Below are 22766 nucleotides of genomic sequence, written 5' to 3'. Positions count from 1 at the left end.
TCCTCCTGTATATTAGCCACTTTACTGCCTTTCGACGAATTCCTACCCCTTTTTCCTAATCCCTACTCCCTTCCACCACTACGGGGGGGGGGGGGGAGCGAAAAGTTTGAACAAGAGTAGGTGTAAGAGCGAGTCAAGAAGCGGCCCGGCGCATCGCGGTGCGGAGCGCGGGCGCTGCCCGGGTCGCGGGGTCGGGCACCGAGAGCGACCCGGCGCTGGGCGAGGAGGAGAAGGAAGGGGGAGCCCGCTGAATGAAAAAGGGCCGCCGCCGCCGCTCATCAAAGTGCTACCCCCTCCCCCATGCGACACTCTCCTTTGGAGTCCGAATAAAATACGGTAACAGAATATGATGGAGGGCACACTGTTTCCTTAACTGCTTCTCAAAGGAGCGGGGAGATCTTCTTAGGACCTTTAATAAGGCTTTGGTCGGTTCTTTTGTTGATCTCTCAAAATCAACTCCTTCTAATTGAAGTTGGAGCTGAAAGCGAGCTAATGTTCAAAGAAAGTGGCCGCCAGACCAACGAAATTACATTTTTTTTTTTTTGGACGATGAGGGAACATCTAATCAAAGAGGCCAAGGAGGAGGGGTGGGAGTGGGGAGTATGAAGGAGAAAAGGAGGTTTTACAAGATCCTTCTCTGGTTCACAAAAGTCAGCGACACGGGCGCTTCTTTCCAGAACAAAGACACCGCGGCCCATTCACAAAAGGGAGAGAAAGACACAGAGAGAAAACAAAAGAAACGAGAGAAAAGGAAAAACATGGGAAAGAAAAGCTTAACAGGAAAAGAAACTGCTCAGAGCGCAGTGCTGACCGGGCCGGGACACACCTCAGGCTCGCGCAAACCCCGGCGGGGAGTAACCCGCGAGACCCGCAGCTCGGAGCCCCGGGAAACAGTGCATGCAGAGCTTTAAAGAAAGAAACGAAATACCCACCCGCCCCCTTCAGCTCTGAGAAAGGGCGCGGGCTGGAGCACACTAGTTTTGTGAGAACGCGTATGCGGGCGTCCTGGAGTGTCCTTGGCAGCGTCTGAGTCCCCAGCCCCGCGCGACCCCAGCCCCGGCCCGCGCGCTCTGGGCCTGGGATAGCCCCCTGGAGCCCGGGCAACCCTGTCCCAGGCCCGCCGCCTCGCGCACTCCTGCTTCCTCGGGCCCTGTTTCTCCCGCAGCTGCAGAGCCCGGACGAGGTCCGGCGTGGCGAGGTGGGGCGGCCGCGCGCGGTGGAATGTGCTCAGGCAGAGTCCCCAGGGCCCGCCGCGCGGGAGCCCGCCGCTCCGGGTTCCAGATGCTGCCACGGTCTCGGGGAGGTTGGCAGCTATCAAGTAGCGCGATTCTTTTCCCGCTAATGAGAGTATTTATCTAATCCTAAATTGCCGGGGAATTTTCTTAATGCTCAACCCATAAAACCCCGGGATTAAGAGAAGAAAAAGAGGAGAAGGGAGTGAGGAGAGAGGAGAGGAGCGGAGAGGAGAGGAGAGGAGAGGAGAGGAGAGGAGAGGAGAGGAGAGGAGAGGAGAGGAGAGGAGAGGAGAGGAGAGGAGAGGAGAGAGGAGAGAGGAAAGGAGAGGGGAGAGGAGAGGAGAGGAGAGGAGAGGGGAGGAGAGAGATATGAAAGTTTCTTTTACACGGCGTGAAGGACTGAGGCGGCCGTCGCTAGGCAAGTGTCCAGGTGGGAGACGCTGGGCCAGAAGCCACGACCGTTCCAGCAACGGCCACCACGTGGGGAGGGGAAGAGGGGGCATCGCAGGGGGAGGACAAGTCGACCCAGTCCAGGCCCGCCTGGCCGGGGAGCAGGCATGGAAGCTGGGCCCCGGAACCCGGATCCAGCACTTAGGTGACCTCGAGGCCGGGCCAGACTCTGGAGGACACTTGGGACAAGGGGAGGGGTTTGGCTCCGGGGTCGCAGGATGCTGGCCAGAGGCGGAAGTTCTGCACCAGCCCGCGGGCTGTGCCCAAGCCAGCCCTCGGCCAGAGCTCTTTCTCCGCGACCCCCGGGCCCACAGCTTCTTTCTCCACAGCGCGGGCTTTCGGGTTCCCGGCCCCTCGGCAAGATGGGTTCGCGCCTGCGCTCGGCGGGCAGCCCCGGGCGCACAGCGCACGACGAAATCTGGACGCGGCGCTCTCGCCGCGGGGCCGACCCGGCAATTCCAGGGGTCCGCGCTCCACCGCCACTGCGGGGCGTGCGGCCGCCACAGAGCAGCCCAAATGGAAACCCAGCGAGGTTAAGGCCCAGGGCAAGAGGGGCAGGAAATGTGGGGCTTGGCAGGTCGGGAGCGGCTTGGGGAGCTGCCTCTCTTTGAGGCTTCTCGGGAGGGAAGGTTCCCCAATCCAGCCTCAATGCGGTGGGTGACGCTGTTCGCTCAAAGCCCAGGCTGCCCTGGGCTGGCGATTTCTGTCTGCGGTTTCCCTGGGCTTAAAGCGCGCTTTTGAGAGCTTCCCCTAGAAAGCGGCCGCTCGCTGTGCTTCCCTGCTCGAATAAAGTGGGCAAATACCCGATTTCATTGAGTTGAAAACTTTTCAATAACTTCTTAAAATCCTTGTCGTGAAGAAACTCTACTGTAGCAAGTTTTCAGTATCATTTTGAAAGACTGAAGGTGGCTGCATGCTTTTTGAAAGGAATGTTTGCGTATGTATAAATACTTGTATATATATGTACATATGTGCAATGTAGGCAAAAGTATAAATGCTAGTGGACTGTTTTTTCTGCCTCCAGACTTGTTGAGCCTTCTTTGTTTCAGACACCTCTTTAGAGGAGTGATGGGAAACTACCAAAAAATCGCCAATTTCTAGTGCCTAGAACTTCTTGTTAAAAGTTCACTTTCCCTCATCTCATTCGCACACACTTGCACGCACTTAACCCACCCCCTCCAACAATAACTCTCTTCTTTTCACTTCAGCACCTACAGACTTGTGAGTTACCAGAAGTCATAGTTCTTCAGGTGAATGCAAAATTACAATTGAAAATGTGGAAAATTCATCAAGATATTAGCATTTTTCTCAGTGCTATGGAATAAAAAATTGCCTCAAATCTTTAATAACAGATGACCCATTGCTTAAGAAAATATGACTAACTGCTTTTCAATTTGATTTTGTGTGTCAGCAGGGCCCCTCTGGGATGGCATGAATTTATTCAGCTCCAAATACAGCCCAGTACCCTTCTCTAGTTCAAGAGGACCATTTTTTTCACATGAAGAGTCTTACAGATACACACACTTTTCTTCAAACCAGAGTCGATTTCATCGCAAGGAAGTAGCAGAGTGCTTAAGGTAAGAAAGTGTCTGCTTTTATTGAAAATTTATATATGACCTCAGTATTGTAATAAATAAACAGATAACCATTTTCACACAAAAAATGACAGTGCTATGCTAGAGAAGAAAATATTAATTGGGGTATTTACTCATAGTGGCAAGACAGACTTTTATCAATACAGAATAAATATTAACAGCATTCTTCAGCCAATGTTGAGACCCAACAAAATGTATAAACCAAGCTAGATGTAATAAATAATTATCCAGAGAAAAAGATGGCGCATTCTCAGAAGATAAGACCTCTTTGTAAACTGATGTATGTCAATTAGTCTCATCCTCAGCTCACCTTCAAATCACAGGACTTGTCTCAGGCTATGTTAAAGGGCCATCCTCTGAGAAAAGCAGAGGAAAGGAACTCTATTATCCTTACAGTGAAATGCAAAACAACTGCAGAAAATCCCACTGGTACATAGAACAGTTTAGTAAGTAGATTGAATATGATTTAACTATAAAATTTAGGTAACAGAGTCAGGGATACACATGGCAGGACTGGAAAAAAATCACTCATCACATTTTTTCTTAGTCCCTTCTTCCCCCCTCCCACCGTCATTATGCTATTGACAACAAAAAATGTTTTCAAATTTCCTCCCAACAAAAAATGAGGGAACGGTGTTCTTTTCTTTCTTCTTTGAACAATGTCTGAGCACTCCCAATACCAATCACTCACAAGGTATCTGTGCAAATCTATTTCACATAATTTCAAGAAATGATTAACTCTCACACACAAAATCTTTAAATGAAGCTATTTTGGAGTTCTGTGTATTATTTGGAAAGGAGGGAGGAAAAGGGGTGGTGATGGTAAATAAGTACAATCCGGCCAAACAAAAATGTTAAAAGTTTTAAATCAACAATGAGTCTTTTTCTGGTCTGGGGACCCAAGACTAAAACGTTGGGAGAGAGTCTGGTCAGGCTGCTATTGAAGAACACATTTCTCTTCTTTCTTGGCCATCTTGCCTTTGTTTTGCTCCAGAGTTCGCTCCAAATGCTCATCTTCTTCTTCGGCCCTGCAAATCAAACAGGAGACATTATTTTTCTTTGCGAGGAGAGGCGCACTCCCGGCTTGCCCTACATTCTGCGACCCAGAGGATACGGGCATGGGGCCAGCGGGAGGCTGCCCTGGCCCACCCGAGCCCTCTGGACTGAAGTTTCCGAAAACTTCTCGGCCCCTCAGCAGGTGGCAAAGCCTCGACCCCGACCCTACCACCCACTCACTGCTTCTCTTGTGCGTCCAGGTCCCTGACAAGCGCGTCGCGCTTGTTCACTAGGGCTACCAGCTCATCCAGCAGGAGTTGTTCGCGTCGCTTCTGGGCCTCAGTCTTCTGCCAGTCTGCAAAGGATAAGAGGCTCGTTATCCACTCGCAGGACCTCCGCACACCCCTTCCTCCCCTTCCTGCCTTTTCTAGTTTCCTTGTATTTCTCCACAAACCATGTTATAGAACCACTAGGTAGTGTTTTGTTGGGAATTTGACCGTCGTGGTAACGATTTCACCCCTAAAACCTTGTTTTCTAAAATTCCCGCAGATGGAGATGGCTACGGCGGGGCTGGAACCTGAAAAAGACAGGTGTGAGCCAGTGGCCAGCCGGAGGTGCGCACCAAATTTCAGCCAAAGTGGGGGAGAGACAGGTGGGGGCGGAGAGGTCGGCCCGAGGCTTGTGGTGGGGGATGTGAGTAAATGAGGAGGCGGGAAGCAGAGATGGATGATAAAATCATTCTGAAAAGACTAGAGAAGCTGCCTGAGAACTTAGTATCCTCCTCCCCACCCCCATGCTCACCCCGTACAGCCTATTCTTCGCTAATTTCCTCTCCGCTCTATTTTAGCAGTTGGATGTATCTCACACTGGGCGCCATATGCTTCACAATAACTTTAAAAGTAGTGAATCGGCTAATTAGCATTTTTCTTTGAAGTAAAAAATAAATTTGCTCTGCAATATTACACTGCAGCTCTCGATCACACCACAGCCAGTTTTCTTTTGGAGAGACTGGCTGGGTGATTTCAAATCAAAGCACTTTTGCAAAGGAAATACTACATCTTTTTGAAACCCCGTGTTAAATGTTGGAAAATCTGATGGGCAGTGCTCTTTCCATGAGTAGGGGCAGTTTTTAAAAACGTTTTAGGCCCCAATAATATAGTTCCTGATCTTTGCTGGTCTGATGATTTTCTTAAGATGAGCAGCAGTTAGGTTTAATAAAAACAGAACCTAATCGAACATTTAAAGTACTTTTGAAACCAAAGCCAACTGCTCTCCGGCCAGACTGTAAGGGCTTGTAGCTGTCAATCAATCCCCAGTCCACCCCGCCTCCCTCATTAGGAAGGTAAACAATGAAAAGAAGAAGTAGATGATGAGGCAGATAGCAGAACAAATGAGGACCTAGAGGGAAACAGGACACCAGCTTTAAAAAAAAAACACAACAGGGCCACTGACTCATGCAGTCCCCTCCCCCAGCAAATGCACTTTCCAAAAAAGAGAGAAGAGCAGTCCTTTTGGGTTTCTCCGTTCTCTCTCCATTGCCCTGGGCAATCATGTTAAAACTCACATGGCTGGTGCTTATTCAGATAAACCTAACAATGCACACCGCTGGTTACCATGTGAATCTTCACAAACCACACAAGAATGTGCTGGTTCAAATCCCCCTGACCCCCTCCAAAGCAAAATTTATTCAAGACAGCAAACTGCTCAGCAGCTTTATGAAAGCAAATGGTGCTAGAGGGAATTCTATCTTGTATTTACAAATTAAAAATTAGATGCTTCATCTTGCAATAAAAGTTAGAATAGCAGCAAGAAACTAAAATTGTTTATTCAATTTTATCACTATTCCTTTCATTATAAGCGCAAAATACACACACACATACATATATACATATATGAAACATACATTATATATCCACATTTGATACAAAACATTAAATAAATGGTCACGTTGCATGCTCATTAAAAAATGAAATATTGTATAGCATGAATAGGAATAAAAAAACTATTACTATGGAAAGGTTTTTTCCTAAATGTAAAATTTAAAAAATAATAATGAAACAGCAAAACTGAAGAAAAACCTACCTGTCATAATTTTTTTCTTTGGATTAAAATGTTATTGAGTTTCAGGAATGCTGGACAATTTCTAATCTGGTTCTTGTTCTTAATCATTCTCATTCTACATTGCAAATACATTAATAGACCTCTCCAGGTTGGAAATATCTTAAAGGTCATCTAGTCTAATTTCAGGTAACTGTAGTTCTAGAAATATTAACTCAGAGAAAAACCTGCTAAATTTGTAAAAGACTTGTAACTAAATTTTATAATTATTAAGATTAATTTTAATGAATATTAATTTTTCCATTCCAAACTCATGAAATCATTACAATTATAATATACTTTATAATTCTTTACTTCCAAAACATCTTGATAAGAGCTTTACAACTGGGAAATATTTTCTACCATACATTTAAAAAGTATAATTAAATTGAAAATTACAAAAATTTTAAAAATAAAAGTATATTTTAACAACACACAATTTTCTTAAAGATCCCTTTCTCTGCACTTGGCCAGTGATTTTTAAGGATTTAATTAATAATTAGAAATATCAAAAATTTCCTTAATTTTTTTAAAAAAATAAGGCGTTAACAATACCTGAAAAAAACCATTTTAACACCTGAAATATTAAATAATTTAAAAAATCTTAACTTTTTTCCAAGCTCAAATTTCCCATAACTGTAACAAAACATTTAGAAATTATGAATATTGAAGTAATTTTCATTTCACAAATTTAATTGAAATTAGAATTTAAAATGTTCTAGCATAAATGTGTAGGACTTTTCATATTAAATCTGTCATTACTACATTAATATCTATATAATGTTAGTCAACTGTAGACGAAATAGCTGTATGTAATGAGTACATTTTGCATTAGCAAAAAGTACTTTATATTTGCTTTTCATGGGAGTAAATTTAAACATACATACCTAAGTGCTAGTTTGGGAAATTAAATTATTTGATGATTTCAAAAAATTTAATATCTTTAAAATTGATCAAGATTTACATTTATAATCTAAATTACAAGTCTTAATTTAAAAATTAAAGTTTTTAAATAGCTTCACCTAGACACAATGTCATTTTAAAACTTATATGTAAGTTTATGTGTTACCTGTTATGCATTTTAAGAAAGATTATTCACCTGTAACTCCAGTCATAGCTAACTAGATGCACTGACTTTGGCTTGGACAGACTACAATGTGGGTTCTATTAATTTAAAGATTCCAGTGTACTTCTGCTACAAAAGCCATATCCTCTCACAACAAATAGGATTAAGTTTTGATGCTGCATTTGAGCCAAAGTGTTGAAATAAAGAGATTCTGTTTACGTCTATGTGCACTGAGCTGTTTTGTTAATTTAAAAAACTTTTTTATATATAGGGCCAATTATTTATTCCTGATTCAGTTTATTTGCTGAAGTTGATAATTACCTAGGAAAAAAGGCAAAAGAAATACCTATAAACACTTAAATAGAAAGAGCCTAAAGTTCTTGTAGTAAACCTTCTACCTTGCCACTATAAATAAGCCTGGCACTTTGATGAAAATTAACACTAGTTTTGTAAAGAGCACATTGGGGGATTGCAGTCAAGTCTTATCTTTAGTTCCAGTCAACTAGCAATCCTGAAAGAGTTTGCATCATCATCAGAGCAGGCCATTTGATAGGATTCTACCGCTGTACCTAATCAATCTATGGAAGACTGTGGCTGTGCTGTGCAACAAAGCTAAAATAGATTTACAAATGGGGTTTTAGGGGATAAGCTCCTCCACAGGATTACATATTGATTTTAAATATAAAAAGCTTATCATATAAACCATAACTACAAAAATAGTGAACCTATGCATAAATCCCTTTAGAAGAGCACCCACTTCAAACTCTAAGCCAAGAATAAATCAAGATGTACAAAATCCTAGAGAAGATCCATTTCTTGTTCAGAAAATGAACACAACACTTTCTGAAAGCCCACACCAATGTGTGTGGAAATGAATTTATCTTTCCTGAGGGGACATTAAATAATCTGGGACAAAAAACTATAGGAAAAGTATCTGAAAGATGTTTGTTAGCTTAAGGGATCCCACTACTTAGCTCAGTAGAGTGAAACTCCTGCTATGAAAAACACCTCAGGGAAAAAAAAAGTTAAAAAACAGGCCAAAGTGATTATGGATTCTAAGAATGGATACAATAAATATTATTATTATTATTTTGCTCTCAAACCAAGCTGTTAATATTTCTTTCAATGTGCTATGGCTATTAATATTCTGTGTTTTTCTCCTGGTGAATGGTTTTAGCAGCAGATTTATTTGAAAAGATTTTAGTTTATTTATTACAAATACCATCTTATGGCTACCAAGTAGAAGAGATGGGAAAGAACAGAGGAATGAACTTTAAAACAAAGGAAAGAAAAAAAAAAACACTAGTGCTGCCTGTTCGTGTGTTTTTCTCCAGTGTTTTAACACTCCAAAAGGCTACTGAACTAATTGCATGTGTGTCCATTCTAAGGGTTGGCTCAGAGAACAGTGTCCTCACAGAACCCATCACCACGATGATCAGCACCTCTCTAGGAGAGCCAGGCCCCCACACTGCCCAGGCTAGGACAGCAGGCCTCTCTCTAAGAAAGCGTCTTTATTTGTAATCAACAGGCTGCTTCTTTCCTCAAGTCTCTTTTCCCCCCTCAACCAGCAACAGAAACTGGCTTAGAGATTTAAGGCACAACCACATATGGGACAATATTATTTAAAAATAAAAAAAACCCAAAGTTTGTAAACACATTACTTTTTCCTCCTCTTAAAAAAAACCCCAACACCCATAGCTTTCTACTGGTCTTATGTATATACAAGAAGAGCGGGCATATAAAAATGTTAGATTATGTAAGATAGTAGGTCTAGTATGTATGGATAGGATTGCTGATGAAACTGGGATCTTTTATATGTATCATGGTCGTCCTTTTAAGATGGTATTTAGTATTAATACTGGTTTTGGGATAGAAGCAATATCTAACTTATAAGTCAACTGTATTGTATTAAGTTTTATTTTAGGGATGATTTAACTTAGTATTTTACCCATTTGAGCGAGTGCGTAAAAATTTTTTTTTAATACTCTGCATTGAGTATAATATTTATATATAATGACTATATAAAGAATAAACTGTATAATGAGTTACATATTATACACAATATATGTACATACATTTTTTTTGTTTTTTTTTGTGTACATACATTTTAAATAACCCAAGCATATATACCATATACACAGTACTTGCAGCACCTACAAGTAGTTAGCTTTTCAATCTCTTAAAAACTATATGATGGCAAAAATTATATCCAGAGGAAAAATGCCATTTAGTATACTTGTATATTTTATTTCAATGGCAAGTTTCACAGAACTTCTTAAATAATTTTGACAAATTTTATAGTCATTATTAGTGGTATAATTTGATATATTTGGATAGCCACTTAAAGGAAATTAGGTATCTTAAACATTTTAAAATAAGTCTGATTTCTACAGGAGGATATACAAATGTCAGTCATTTATCAACTGAGATTATGGACATAAAAGTAATTAAAAATAAAAATATAAGATACTATTTAAATAAGTAGTGTATGTTTAATCTAATGACAGTATTAAATATTTTTAAAATATATGGTTTCATCTGTCTTTCCCTTACAAACTTAAACTTCCAGTTTTTGAACTAATTAGAATTGACTTATTATGGATCAGGTACCTTATCAGGTAAAGAAGGAAATTACCATGGACAGTGAATGGGTTAAGAGGTCAATATAGAATAGGAAAATCAATTTGCATTGATTAGACAAAAGGTCCATTTTACAGAGCCCAAAGGATTAGCTTTTAAGCAGACAGACATCTTTAACTATGAGACATTTTCAACTAAATTCGGGTTTTTTTTAAAGATTTTATTTATTGATTTTACAGCGAGAGGAGAAAGAGGGATGGAAAGTGAGAAGTATCAACTCATGGTTGTTTCATTTTAGTTGTTCACTGATTGTCTGTTATATGTGCCTTGACCACTTGACCAGGCAGCCCAGGGTTTAGAACTGGTGACCTCAGCAATTCCATGTCAATGCTCTATCCACTGTGCCACCACAGGCCAGGCGAGACATTTTCAACTAAGTATAAGGAGAATAGCATTCTAAAACACCTAATAATTTTTTTAAAAATCATATAGAGTAAATGTCATAGTTAAGCTAGCTGATGTTTACTGATATTATGAACCAGACTTAGGATTACTATAGAATTCATTTAAAAGCTTCACGAAAAGTGTGCAAGTGTTTCATTTATCTCTTATGCCTATCTTTGCCTGAATAATCATTTAACAGAAGTTGGAATCTTAAGAACTACAGAAGACTGGACAGTGACATATATAAGTATTGACATCAATTAAATATTAAAATAAAATTTAGAGCCTGAATGTGAAAAACCAAAATGATAAATCTTTCCTAAACGTCCCCCGTGTATACAACTTTAAATTGCACATAATACAATTAATTAAATCTTTTAATTCCTTGTATCTTCTGTTTTATTGACAATTAGGCTTACCGACAAAGGTAAGACAATTTTGTGTTTAATAGCAAGCATAATTACTATCTATCTAAATTAAGGTCCTTAGGTTTTATATGACTAATGCTTTTTGACTTTAAGGCATTTATCTTCAACTCCTGGAGGTCCCTAGTCAGACCACTACTAGGAAGACCAGAAGTGAACTACACTCCTTAAATCTCTCTTGACAACGGACACCTCACAAACCTCACTCCACCACAGCATTTCTTACCTTCAATGGCTAGCATTGCCCGCAATTCCCGATTCAGCAGCTCATACCGTCGTTCTAAATCATGTTCTTTTTCCCTGGGCAAGTTGGAAAAGTTCATCAATATGTTAATTACTAAATCATTAAACACTTAAAAGAACCTTTATGTTATATTGATTTTAGGACTCATAACTGACTTTTCACTTTAAGTTTAAGCTACTCCAAACAAATGATACACAAACCTAAAACCTTCCTCAGGTTGAATATTTATTTCAATTTTGAATTGCACAGAGGTATATTTTAATCTGTAAATAAGTAGTCTCATTCTTCAATGTTTCTTGTATTAAGTGCCTGGTATAAAGCTATTTTGTAAAATAGTTTTCATACTTCACAACAAACACTCTTTTGTCTAGAACTCCATGTGAAAAGGATACAAGAAACATGACAGAACTACCAGTGCAAATTTAATATGGAGACAATTAAATATCCAGGATTAGTTAATTTTTGTGCTTTTTCATAACTCTTTCATCAAGTTCAGGCATAGCAGAAATGACAGAGTTGTTTTCTCTAAAATAAACATGTAAGCCTTCTCCTTCCCACACTAGGTGGCATAATATAAGAACATTGCTAGTTAGCAAAAAGGAACAAACATTAAGTCCTATAGTAAACTAAATAAATGACTAAGAATGCTAGTCTACATTTTACTGTAATTCTTGCAATCATAAAAAGGTCACTTCGCTATAACTCATTCATCTTTTATCCCAAAATTTAGTGTAACATTATCTGTAGAAGACAAAGGTACTTTTGTCAATATTAAGTTATTTAAATTTTTAACTTAAAATTTGATGTTCAATAAATTTCAATTTTATCTTTTTCTCCAACCCTTAATATATATCAAACCTCCATTTCTGTGCACAATGCTTTATTTCTTAAATGCAAAAAACTGTATTTATTGGCTTTCTGTATAATAAACATTTTTTTCAGTACCTATCATTCTACTTTAAAATTCTTACCATTCAGATGAAAACTGATTATATGCTGTTTTTAATTTTTATATAAAATACACTATAATTGTTAAGGAAAGAAAGAAATTAAGCCTATTAAATATGAAATCCAAGGAAAGAATAACAAAAAGCCCAAGATTCATCAATGTTGTGGGAAAAACAAGCAGTCATGAGTACTTACAGGAGAGAGAGCTGGTTCATTCTCCTTATTAAGGCATTTTTCTTATTAACTAACATAAACCATTCCTGCATCATCGACTCTTCTTCTTCCGTGTTCCTTCCTATAATTCGGGAAGAGTTATTTCTTGTTATATGACATTTACAAAGCAAATAATAGTTTAGCACAAGTGTTTTTTTTTTTTTTAACATAAAACGTTTTAGCTACCCTGATAGTACAAATTAAATGGTTTATAACAACATAAGATTAAAGTCCAAGGCCTGAAAATAGAAATTGATATTAAAAATTCATAACCTTCTAAAATTCAATCTTTTAAAGCTGGTAGTATTCAGCATGTATATTTCAGTTCCCATGTACATATCTACAAATCATGCTAACACTAAAAGTAGAGTTAAAAAGAAAGTGTTCCAACTTTTAAATCCTCCCCAGAGGCTGATTTGTTATTATATTTCAATGAAGAACTCATGGTACTGACAGACATATGGTCATGATAAAGTAAAAAAAAAATTTTTAATCATTATGAGAATTACAAGACTAGCAGGAGGATCAGAGAAGTCCAGAGATCTTGTGAAAGCTTCCACTTGTAACAACTTATTTTTATTTTCTTATTTTTCTCCCCCAAAGTAAACTAAAAACATACAAACATATACCATTCTGGAAGTCATCATCCCTAACAGGGTAAGCTCTTGCACACTATTTTAAATACATTGTAAATGACCAGGTTACAAAAATGCCTGTAGCTATCTGTGAAAAAAACACATTATAGTGAACATAATATTGTCAGTAAGTCACAAAGTATTTGGACAGAGAGCTAGTCTAACATTTTAGATTATAAAAATTTACTAATTGTATATTTAAAATGCACTTTTCCCTATATTTATTCTATCACCTCCCCCCCCAAGGCTACTGTATCAAGGCTTATAATATATAGTATATATTTGGTATTATTCATGTAGAAGTAGACCACAATCACACTAAAAAAACCTTAAGTCCTTGCCCTGGCCAGTTAGTCAGTCAGAGTCTCAACATCAAACACTAAGGTTACAGGTTCAATCCCTGGTCAAAGCACATACAGGAAGTGACCAATTAATGCACAATTAGGTGGAACAACAAATAAATACTTTTCTCTGTCTCTCTCTGCCTTCCTGTCTCTGTCTCTCTAAAACCAATCAATAAATAATAAAAATAAGAAATAAGTAAATCAGAAAAAACTAAGAACTGTATGATTCCGTACATAGGTGGGGCACAAAATTAAGACTCATAGACATAGATAAGAGCGCAGTGGTTACCAGGGAGAGGGGAAGGGAGGAGAGGGAGAGCGTGGAGGAAGGGGAGGGGCATAAAGAAAACCAAATGAAGAGTGATAGAGGATGATTTAACTTTGGGTGATGGGTATACAACATAATCAAATGTCAAAATGATCTGGAAATGTGTTCTCTAAATCTATGTGCTCTAGTTGACCAATGTAATCCCGTTAAAATTAATTATCTAAATAAAATTATAAAAAAATAAAAAATAAATTATATATTAAAAAAATTAATTCCCCATTTTCTTCCTTCCTCTCCTTTCAAATTAACTTTACCTAGTCAAATTTACAATTCTTTGACTTCCTTTTTTTCCTGAATTTTAACTATTATTGGTTTATTGTCTGGCTAGGCCATTATTTAATACTTCAGTCAAACTTCTATATAGATTCATAGGGTTAATTTAAACATCTAATAAAAAAAATTAAATATCCCAGCTAATTCTCTAAGTTTTATTTTCTTTTTAAGCAAGATATTTTAACTTTCAAACATACATTTTATTATATTTTTTATTTAGACAATTAAATTTGACAGGGTGACATTGGTCAACTAGAGTACACAGATTTAGAGAAAACATCTTCACATCACTTGGACAGTCGATTATGTTATATACCCATCAACCAAAGTCAAATCATCCTCTGTCACCCTGTATTTGTTTCTCTTTATGCCTCTCCCCTTCACTCTCCTCCCTCCCCCTCCCCGATAACCACTGCACTCTTGTCTATGTCCATGAGTCTCAATTTTGTGTCCCACCTATGTGTGAAATCATACAGTTATTAGGTTTTTCTGACTTACTGATTTCACTCAGTATAATGTTATCTATGTTCCATCCATGTTGTCGTAAATGATACTATGTCATCATTTCTTATGACTGAGTAGTATTCCAAACATATTGCAAAAATTCAAATAATAAGTAAGTGTAATTGAGTAAAAAGGCAAGCCCTTTTTCACCAACCTCACCCTTTCCAATTGCCCATTCCACTTCCCTTCCCCAGAAGTAATATTACAGTTTAACATAATGTCTATCACATACATACCACATCTATATACATACATACATGCAGGTTTCTTTTCTTTAACATAGGTGAGATCATACTATACAGAGGTGGGCAAAGTAGGTTTACAGTTATGAGTATACTATTCTTATATTATTATTTGTTAATATTATTATTAACCTATTATTATTATTATTAACCTGTAGGCCCAGTGATGTGCTTTTGTCATGCTACACAAATATCTACTTCATTCTTTTTAATACTTGCATAAATTATGGATGTACTATTTACGTATTTCCACACTAATAGAAATTTGAAGAAAAATTTAGAATAAAAATGAGTAACAAGAACTGCTCTGTATGCAAAAGATTAAGCATATAACCCTGGCCGGATAGCTCAGTTGGTTAGAGCATCCTCCCAAAGCACAGAGGTTGCTGGTTCAAACCCTGGTCAGGGCACACACAGGAACAGATCTATGTTCCTCTCTCTCTCTCTCCCCCTTCCTCTCTTGCTAAAATCAATCAGTAAAAAAAAATACTGCACATATACTTTGGAGCATCCCTGTAAAATCTGTTGTTAATCATTAGGAAGAATAGTGAGGATATGTCTTCATTAAATGCTGTTAAAACTTATGGTATGAAGCAGGCAGGATAGAGTCTTTTAGAGTATGAACAGAGAAGTCTTTATTGTTTTACAGTATTTTAATCTCTTTTAGGGTAGCTGGTTTTGAATTCACTTTAGACCATGTGATGTCTTGACAATCAATGATCATGTGATGTAGGCTGCGATAGGAACAGATCCCTGGGTAGCAACAAAAGAAGAAAGAGTAAAAAGAAAAAGCTGAGAAAAAGCTTGCAATTTGGAAAAAGGCCAATTGTACCCTGGTGAAGGCCTTTTTGATCACTGCAATCACACATGTGTGTGATATTAAGAGGTGTAGTTTTTATATTTGATTGTCTGATTAAAGACTTAATTCTTGTATTTATAACCTAAATAGAGAAAAATTATTTTCTGTGTTTCTAAAAATACAGAAAAATTAAAAACTTTAGTTTAACTTAACCTATAAAATTGAGGCTTTCAGGGACTACTAGAAGCAACTAGCCTACTCTTAAATTAGCATCATTTTCTTCAATGGAAACTGCTTCCTTGATAATGACAATATTGATATAGTACTATGTTATTTTCAGTTTAATTCATACCTATGATGTCTAGGTAAGAATAAAAATCCCCCTCCCCTAATTGTTAGGAAATAACTAATAATACAAGAGTTTTATGTTTAAAAAGAAAATAAGTGTAACAATAAGTATTTAGAGACACATTATACACATTGTAACATAGATTATGTAAATTAACTATAAAAACATATTTAAGGTTAAATCATTTATGTATCACTAACTCCTTATCTGAAACTATACACAATGGAAATCTATACTTAGTCGAGTAATAAAAAAATTAAATTTTCTTCTGATACATCATTACACTATTGTTTTTAAGGGATTGAAAAAAATTTTTTAATTAAAAAAAATTTTTAAAGCCAGTAAGTTGAGCCATTACAAATTAATCCTGACTTTAATAACTGGTTAAAGACCCCTTTAGCTTTATGAGTAACAAAAAATATTAAAGCCTGTGATCACAGTGAGCTTTTCTCATTTCTCCTCTAACCATTTGTTATTTAATCCAATACTAGTAATCCAATTTGTCCATCAGACTTTTAAAGGGCAGAATGCAACTTCCTCAGCTTAGACACTTTTCAAAGTACAATATATTTTTCAAATGAATGCTAGATGTTTCATTTTTCCCAACTGTTCCTAGCTCTAATGCATGAGGAAAAAAAGAACAAGATGAACATTGTTCATACTGATTAAGTAAGAGCTCATTAAAGAGCTGTCAGTGCGGTACTTTGAATATGCATGAAGCATATAATCAGATCTACTACCGTCACTAGAGGAGAATACGGTAAGTACAAAGGATTGATTTAATTACTTAGAGTGGGCTGTGGTGGTAAAGCAGTCTTGCTGGTGCAAAAAGAAAAAAAGGCTGTATTCTGGCACTGTTAGAAAAAAGGCAGTTTTAGTTTCTGCCACAATACATAATCTCAGAGTAGAGTGTTTTACATTGTAGTTTAAAATGAAGACTACCATTAGTTTACAAAATGGCCATAAATAATTTTTTCTTGTTTAACCGTACCTGGTCAACTACTTCTCTTTCAGAATTACTTTTGATTTGTACTTACAGCTACATTTTTGTCATCTTAGGAGTCAGATACTGACACTTTAAAAAAATTTTAATTTATAAAGACCATTTTGAAATAAAAAATGTTGAAATAATACAGTTCAGTATAGTTTCCAAAATGTGAAAGCATGGTTGAATTGTTATACTAGATTTTAAAACAGCGCACTAGGTCTGTTATATACAACCAATAAAAACATCATCATAACATTTAAAAGTATTGACTAATACAAAATCTGGTAATATATTTTTCTACTTTGTTTCCTTAAAGACCTTTTTTTTTTAAAAAAAAATTTTGCCTTCAGGAATGCAATGTCTTTTTTGACATCACAATGCCTTAAATTAAAGTCAGTTTTTTCTTTTAATCAATTATTATAACAGGAATATGTTTTGTTGTTAAATAATTGTTAAATAATCAAGAAAATGATAATGGCAGGAAAAATAACTAAGTAATTATAACTTCAAGTCATTCTTCCTATCATAGGTAACAAAAAACACTCACTAGAAAGCATAATACAGAGCACTATATATTTAATACATGTTAAGTGAGTACAGTATCCACTTTTATATTAAAATAAAATATAAATATACTAACAACCTATAATTGAGGTTTTCAGGGACTACTAGAAGCAACTAGCCTACTCTTAAATTAGCATCATTTTCTTCAATGGAAACTGCTTCCTTGACAATAACAATATTGATGTAGTACTATGTTATTTTCAGGTTAATTCATACCTATGATGTCTAGGTAAGAATAAAAATCCCCCTCCCCTAATTGTTAGGAAATAACTAATAATACAAGAGTTTTATGTTTAAAAAGAAAATAAGTGTAACAATAAGTATTTAGAGACACATTATACACATTGTTACATAGATTATGTAAATTAACTATAAAAACATATTTAAGGTTAAATCATTTATGTATCACTAACTCCTTATCTGAAACTATACACAATGGAAATCTATACTTAGTCTAGTAATAAAAAAATTCCATTTCCTCAAAAAAAAAAAGACTTAAGGTTAAGATTTAATTTCATTTAAGAATTCATTCAGGACTTTGTATGTAGTTTTCGTTCATTTTTTCAGAAGCAATATTTTCAATGTAAATTTTAAAAATAAACAAAAGAAAAGTGATGTTAAAACCAAAACTTTTGAACCATACTTTAAAAGATCGTCTACTAATTAACTTTCCTAAATAATCTTTCACCATAAAATTATTTAGAAAGACCTATTTATAGACAGTGAATTCTTATATAAATGCAAAACAAGGAACAGAACACTTTCAGTTGAACAGAAGATGAAGTCAATGGAAAAGAATGAAAACACATAGATGTAGACTGTTGTACATATAAACAAATTCAAGACCTTCCACCATGAAAACATTAAAGAATGCTGAAATCTTGCCATAGCCCCATAGTGGAGATGGCTGACTAGTGATCAGATATGGCCCTTAAAGGACACAACACAGCAAGCAAAGCCAAACCAAACATAAAAACAAAAAGTTGTCATTACAAATTGTCCTGATGGCATGATTATATGAATATGATGACCTGTGGAATACATAATATATTATAGTAGAGAGACACATAAAGATGTCCAACTAACTGGTGCTGAAAAAACATATTTTAATAACACAGGATGTGAAATCTGGCAGATTTATTTAATATATGAGAAAGATGAATTTAATGCAGCTATGTAGGGTCTTGGACACATGAACTCCAAAGCCAACATTATTACAAGACTCCAGTGCCCTAATTTTAGAAAATATTTTAACCTTAGAAATAAAGCTTTCTTATAAAAACAAATTTTACTATTAAGAAAATAGCTAATAAATGTTTATATTCCAAGAATATCCTCAAAGAACAATCAACATAGAAGAAATTCATAATCTTTGTTAATGTTTTCACTAGGAATTATCTTAAAATTATTTGCTTAGCATGATAAGTTTGTTATAGTATTAAGAATATAAACTTTGGAGAAAATCCTATCTCCTTTTGTTGAAGTAAAATAAAAACTAACACTTTCTCTCAAAATAAATACATATTTACCCATCTGGTAAAACAGAATGTGGGGATTCAAAGCAACATCTCTCTACAGATAGCTTTCCCCCCCTTTTTCTGGGGTGGGGGAGAGAAGAGTAAGGGAGGGAGAGGAAGGAGGTTTGGGAGGAGAGGAAAGCATGAACTCCTAATAGTTGCTTCCCATATGTGCCTTGACCAGGCAAGCCCAGGGTTTTGAATTGCTGACCTCAGCATTTCAGGTTGACACTTTATCCACTGCGTCACCACAGGTCAGGCTACAGATAACTTCTGACAGATTTCTATGCATGTACTCCTTACAGGAGGAGGTACAGAAAACTTCACTGATGTTCCTTCCCTACAAACTTATATATATGAAGAAGCCTTTTATCAAGGTTGGAAATTAACCCAGCAGTCTTCTTGTACCAAATCCTTAACAGAGTCTAAACAGACTTTTTACGCCAGAAGTCAGTGCTAGATTTTTCAAAAGGCAAATTAAGTACAAACTTAAGGTAGCAAAAATAAATAAAAATAAATTTAAGTGCATGGAATCAGTCATCATGAGAAAATAATAACTAATAAAATTCATTATATTATATATACAGTTTAGTACTTTAAAAAATTACATATGAGGTTAACATAACTTTTCAGTAATAGGACCTTTAAAGATACTAATATGACCTCTATTACAGATAATGCATGACTATCTTGGCTATCTATAAATAGGCCTTTGGCTAAAAGTAAAAAACACTCAGAACAGAACTCTAAAACTGTCTTTTATGGTACATTTAAAATATTTTGTAAGATGAAATAAAATAACTGAGTCACTTAAAAAAGTTATTTTACTTATTTTAGAGGGGGGGAGAGAGAGAAAAATTCATTTGTTGTTCCACTTACTTTTATATTCATTGGTTGATTCCCCCTTTTTTTTTCAGTGAGAGGAAGGGAGGCAGAGAGACAGACTCTCACATGTGTCAGACCAGGATATACCCAGCAAGCCTACTAGGGGGTGATGCTCTGCCCATCTGGGGCAGTTGCTTCATTGCTCAGCAACTGAGCCAGTTTTTTATGAAATACTGACCTCTTGAAATTAAGAACTATTTTTATGCATGTTTATTTACATTAATTCTGAGTAACTCCTGTGGGTAACACTATAAATTCTGGTAGGTCCAATTTACCTTCCATCTATAGTTTCTGTGATTGGTTAGAGCTGTCATTTTGAATATGATGTACATAAGATGAACAATGAATCTGCATCCACAATGGATTTTTTTCAAGTCTGGTTTAAAAAAATGGACTGAGCCCTTTGATCTTAATTAACCTCTCTTTGACTAATTAACCTCTCTAAACCTCAGTTTTTCCATCTCTATAAGAATAACCATTACTTCCCTTATATGGTTATTAAGGAGTTAAATGAGAAATGTAAAGTCCTTAGCACAGTACCCAAAATTAAAAATGCTAGCTGTGATGGTGATAATGAAGAGAGTGACAATGACATTGGAAAGCTAGAGATACAAAGGAAAGTCCCTTCATCAAAAGGTCTCGTAGTCTAGTGTGGAGACAGACACATAATTAGGAATAGCCACAGTAAGGGTAAATCTCTAACCTCTATGAACACAAATTATATTTTAAATCTTTGTTAGTCATATCAAAGTCTATAGTAAGTCATTGGTCATAAACAGGGTAGGTGAACACCAGGGGTTAATCAGTACAAACTCATCTCTGCAAGTGGAAAAACAAAGTGGGTGCCCTAATGGGTCATCAGTGTCACTATACATACAAAAGACATCATCCCAGCCATGGTGACACAACAGTGTGGCTATCCTCCAGGAAATGACTAGTTATTTGCAGTGAATTTTAAAACAAAATAGATCATAGAATACTACTTAATATAAAAAATGGAGAAAGTAAAGTTTACAAGCTAGTAGAATAGATATAAAAGTTTACTGGTTATCTCCTGGCCAGGTAGGTCAGTTGGGAGCATCATCTCAACATGCCAACGTTGTGGGTTTGATCCCTGGTCACAGCACATACAAGAATCAACCAATGAGCCTGACTGGTGGTGGCACAGTGAATAGTGTCGAACTGGGACACTGAGGTGCCAGGTTCGAAATCCCGAGGTCGCTGGCTTGAGCATGGGTTCATCCAGCTTGAGCTCAGGGTTGCTGGCTTGAGCATGACATCATCGACATGATGCCATGGTTGCTGGCTTGAGCCTAAGGTTGCTGGCTTAAGCAAGGGGTCACTGTCTTGGCTTGAGCCCCCTGGTCAAGGCACGTATGAGAAGCAATCAATGAACAACTAAAGTGAGTGCCGCAACTACGAGTTGATGCTTCTCATCTTTTCCCTTCCTGTCTCTCTTAAAAAAAAAAAAAAAATCAACCAATGGCAGCATGAATAAGTGGGACAACAATTCAATGTTTCTCTCTGTGTCTCTCTTCCTTCTTTTCTCTCTAAAAATAAAAAATAAAATTACTAGTTATCAAAATAAAGTTTTAAAAAATGACAATTTGAAATACAAACAAATGTAATTTTAAGAAAAAAAGGTCCTCAACAAGAAAACCAAATATTTATAAAGCAAAAGCCTCACTAAAAAAGTAAATCATTTTTACAGAAAAAGATTTTGATGTTAAAACAGAGTAACTTTAAAATCAGCTTATGAAATTGGCAATAGAGATAAAACAGCTGATTTACTAAATGCCAGGTAAGAATAAGAATAGATTCTGTTGAGTGTGTGGAAAGTTACATATACATAATTTTTTAAATATAGAAGGAGCCCTGGGGTCAGTAGCTCAGTTGGTTAGAGCATCATCCTGATACGGCAAGGTTGCTGGTTCCATACCTGGTCAGGGCAAATACCAGAATCAACCAATGAATGCATAAATAAGTGGATATCTCTCTCTCACACAAAATCAATCAATAAAAATTAAAAAATATATATAGAAGAACAAACCAAGTAGATATGTTCCAAATGTGCTCCAAATAGATTTCTTTCTAATAGTTTCTATATTATGTAGTCAGTCAGCTACTCCTTTAGGTAACCTCCTCCTGTATTGTTTAAAGTCTTTAAATATCCCTAAAAAATCATACCCAGGGTGTCCCTACAGCCTCCAGTTTCCAAAATGGGATGAGTCCAAACCCTAAACCTCAATGCACTATCTGCACAGTGACTTCCTCTTCTACTCTGTACAACTTCTTTGATCATACTTGGATTTAGACAACCAGGTAATATTGAGAGACATCCTTCCTTATATACCTTCTTAAATATCTTTATTTATTGAGGAAGAGCTGAAGGGAATTATGCCTACCCCCTTCTAGCATGTGGCCACATCATTCTCAAAACGCAGAATTCTACTAAAAGCAGGATACTGCAGAACCATCTCCAGTAGCATTCTAACCTACACAGGGCTTCAACAACTATACATTTTGAATCAAATACAGTGAGTGCTCTTTTTCAAGACCAGGCCAGTGACTAGCGTGTTTCAACATTATACTACCTCATCCAGTGCCCCTCACCCTTCTCAGTGGAGCCATTCTCTTCATCAGGATACACAAGAGACATTCATGAGAAACTTGTGTCCATAGTGCTATTTCTTGAAGCCTTGGGAACAACAGTATCTCAAAGGGACACAAAAATGAGACTCAGGGACATAGACAAGAGTGTGGTGGTTACCAGGGGGAAGGGAATGGAGGAGAAGAAAGAGGTGGGGGGAAGGGGAGGGGCACAAAGAAAACTAAATAGGTGACAGAAGACAATTTGACTTTGGGTGATGGGTATACAACATAATCAAATGTCAAAATAACCTGGAGATGTTTTCTCTGAATCTATGTACCCTAACTAATCAATGTCACCCCATTAATTTTAATTTAAAAAAACAGGCCACTCTATGTCATACATTTCCCTTATTAGATCACTAACAACCAATAACTTTCTCATAAGCTGAAAAT

The 22766-nt window shown here is 36.8% G+C and overlaps 1 protein-coding gene across 7 annotated transcripts in view; it reads right to left on the bottom strand.

The window, feature by feature from the left end:
• Positions 1 to 3257: 3257 nt before the first annotated feature.
• EHBP1 (EH domain binding protein 1) overlaps positions 3258 to 22766 on the bottom strand; it is a 591964-nt gene continuing 572455 nt past the window's right edge. For all 7 annotated transcript variants that reach the window (XM_066267218.1, XM_066267219.1, XM_066267217.1 and 4 more), the window contains 4 exons: positions 12276 to 12375; positions 11115 to 11188; positions 4517 to 4631; positions 3258 to 4308 (listed from right to left, as the gene is read on the bottom strand). In XM_066267218.1, the coding sequence (XP_066123315.1) occupies positions 4218 to 4308; positions 4517 to 4631; positions 11115 to 11188; positions 12276 to 12375 (380 nt within the window). In that variant the 3' untranslated portion in view covers positions 3258 to 4217. The remainder of the gene's footprint in view (positions 4309 to 4516; positions 4632 to 11114; positions 11189 to 12275; positions 12376 to 22766) is intronic.

This window comes from Saccopteryx bilineata, chromosome 3 (genome assembly GCF_036850765.1).
Source record: "Saccopteryx bilineata isolate mSacBil1 chromosome 3, mSacBil1_pri_phased_curated, whole genome shotgun sequence".
Taxonomy (NCBI): Eukaryota; Metazoa; Chordata; class Mammalia; order Chiroptera; family Emballonuridae; genus Saccopteryx; species Saccopteryx bilineata.
Note: the sequence above shows the minus strand (reverse complement) of the source record. Positions and strands in the feature narration are given on the sequence as shown.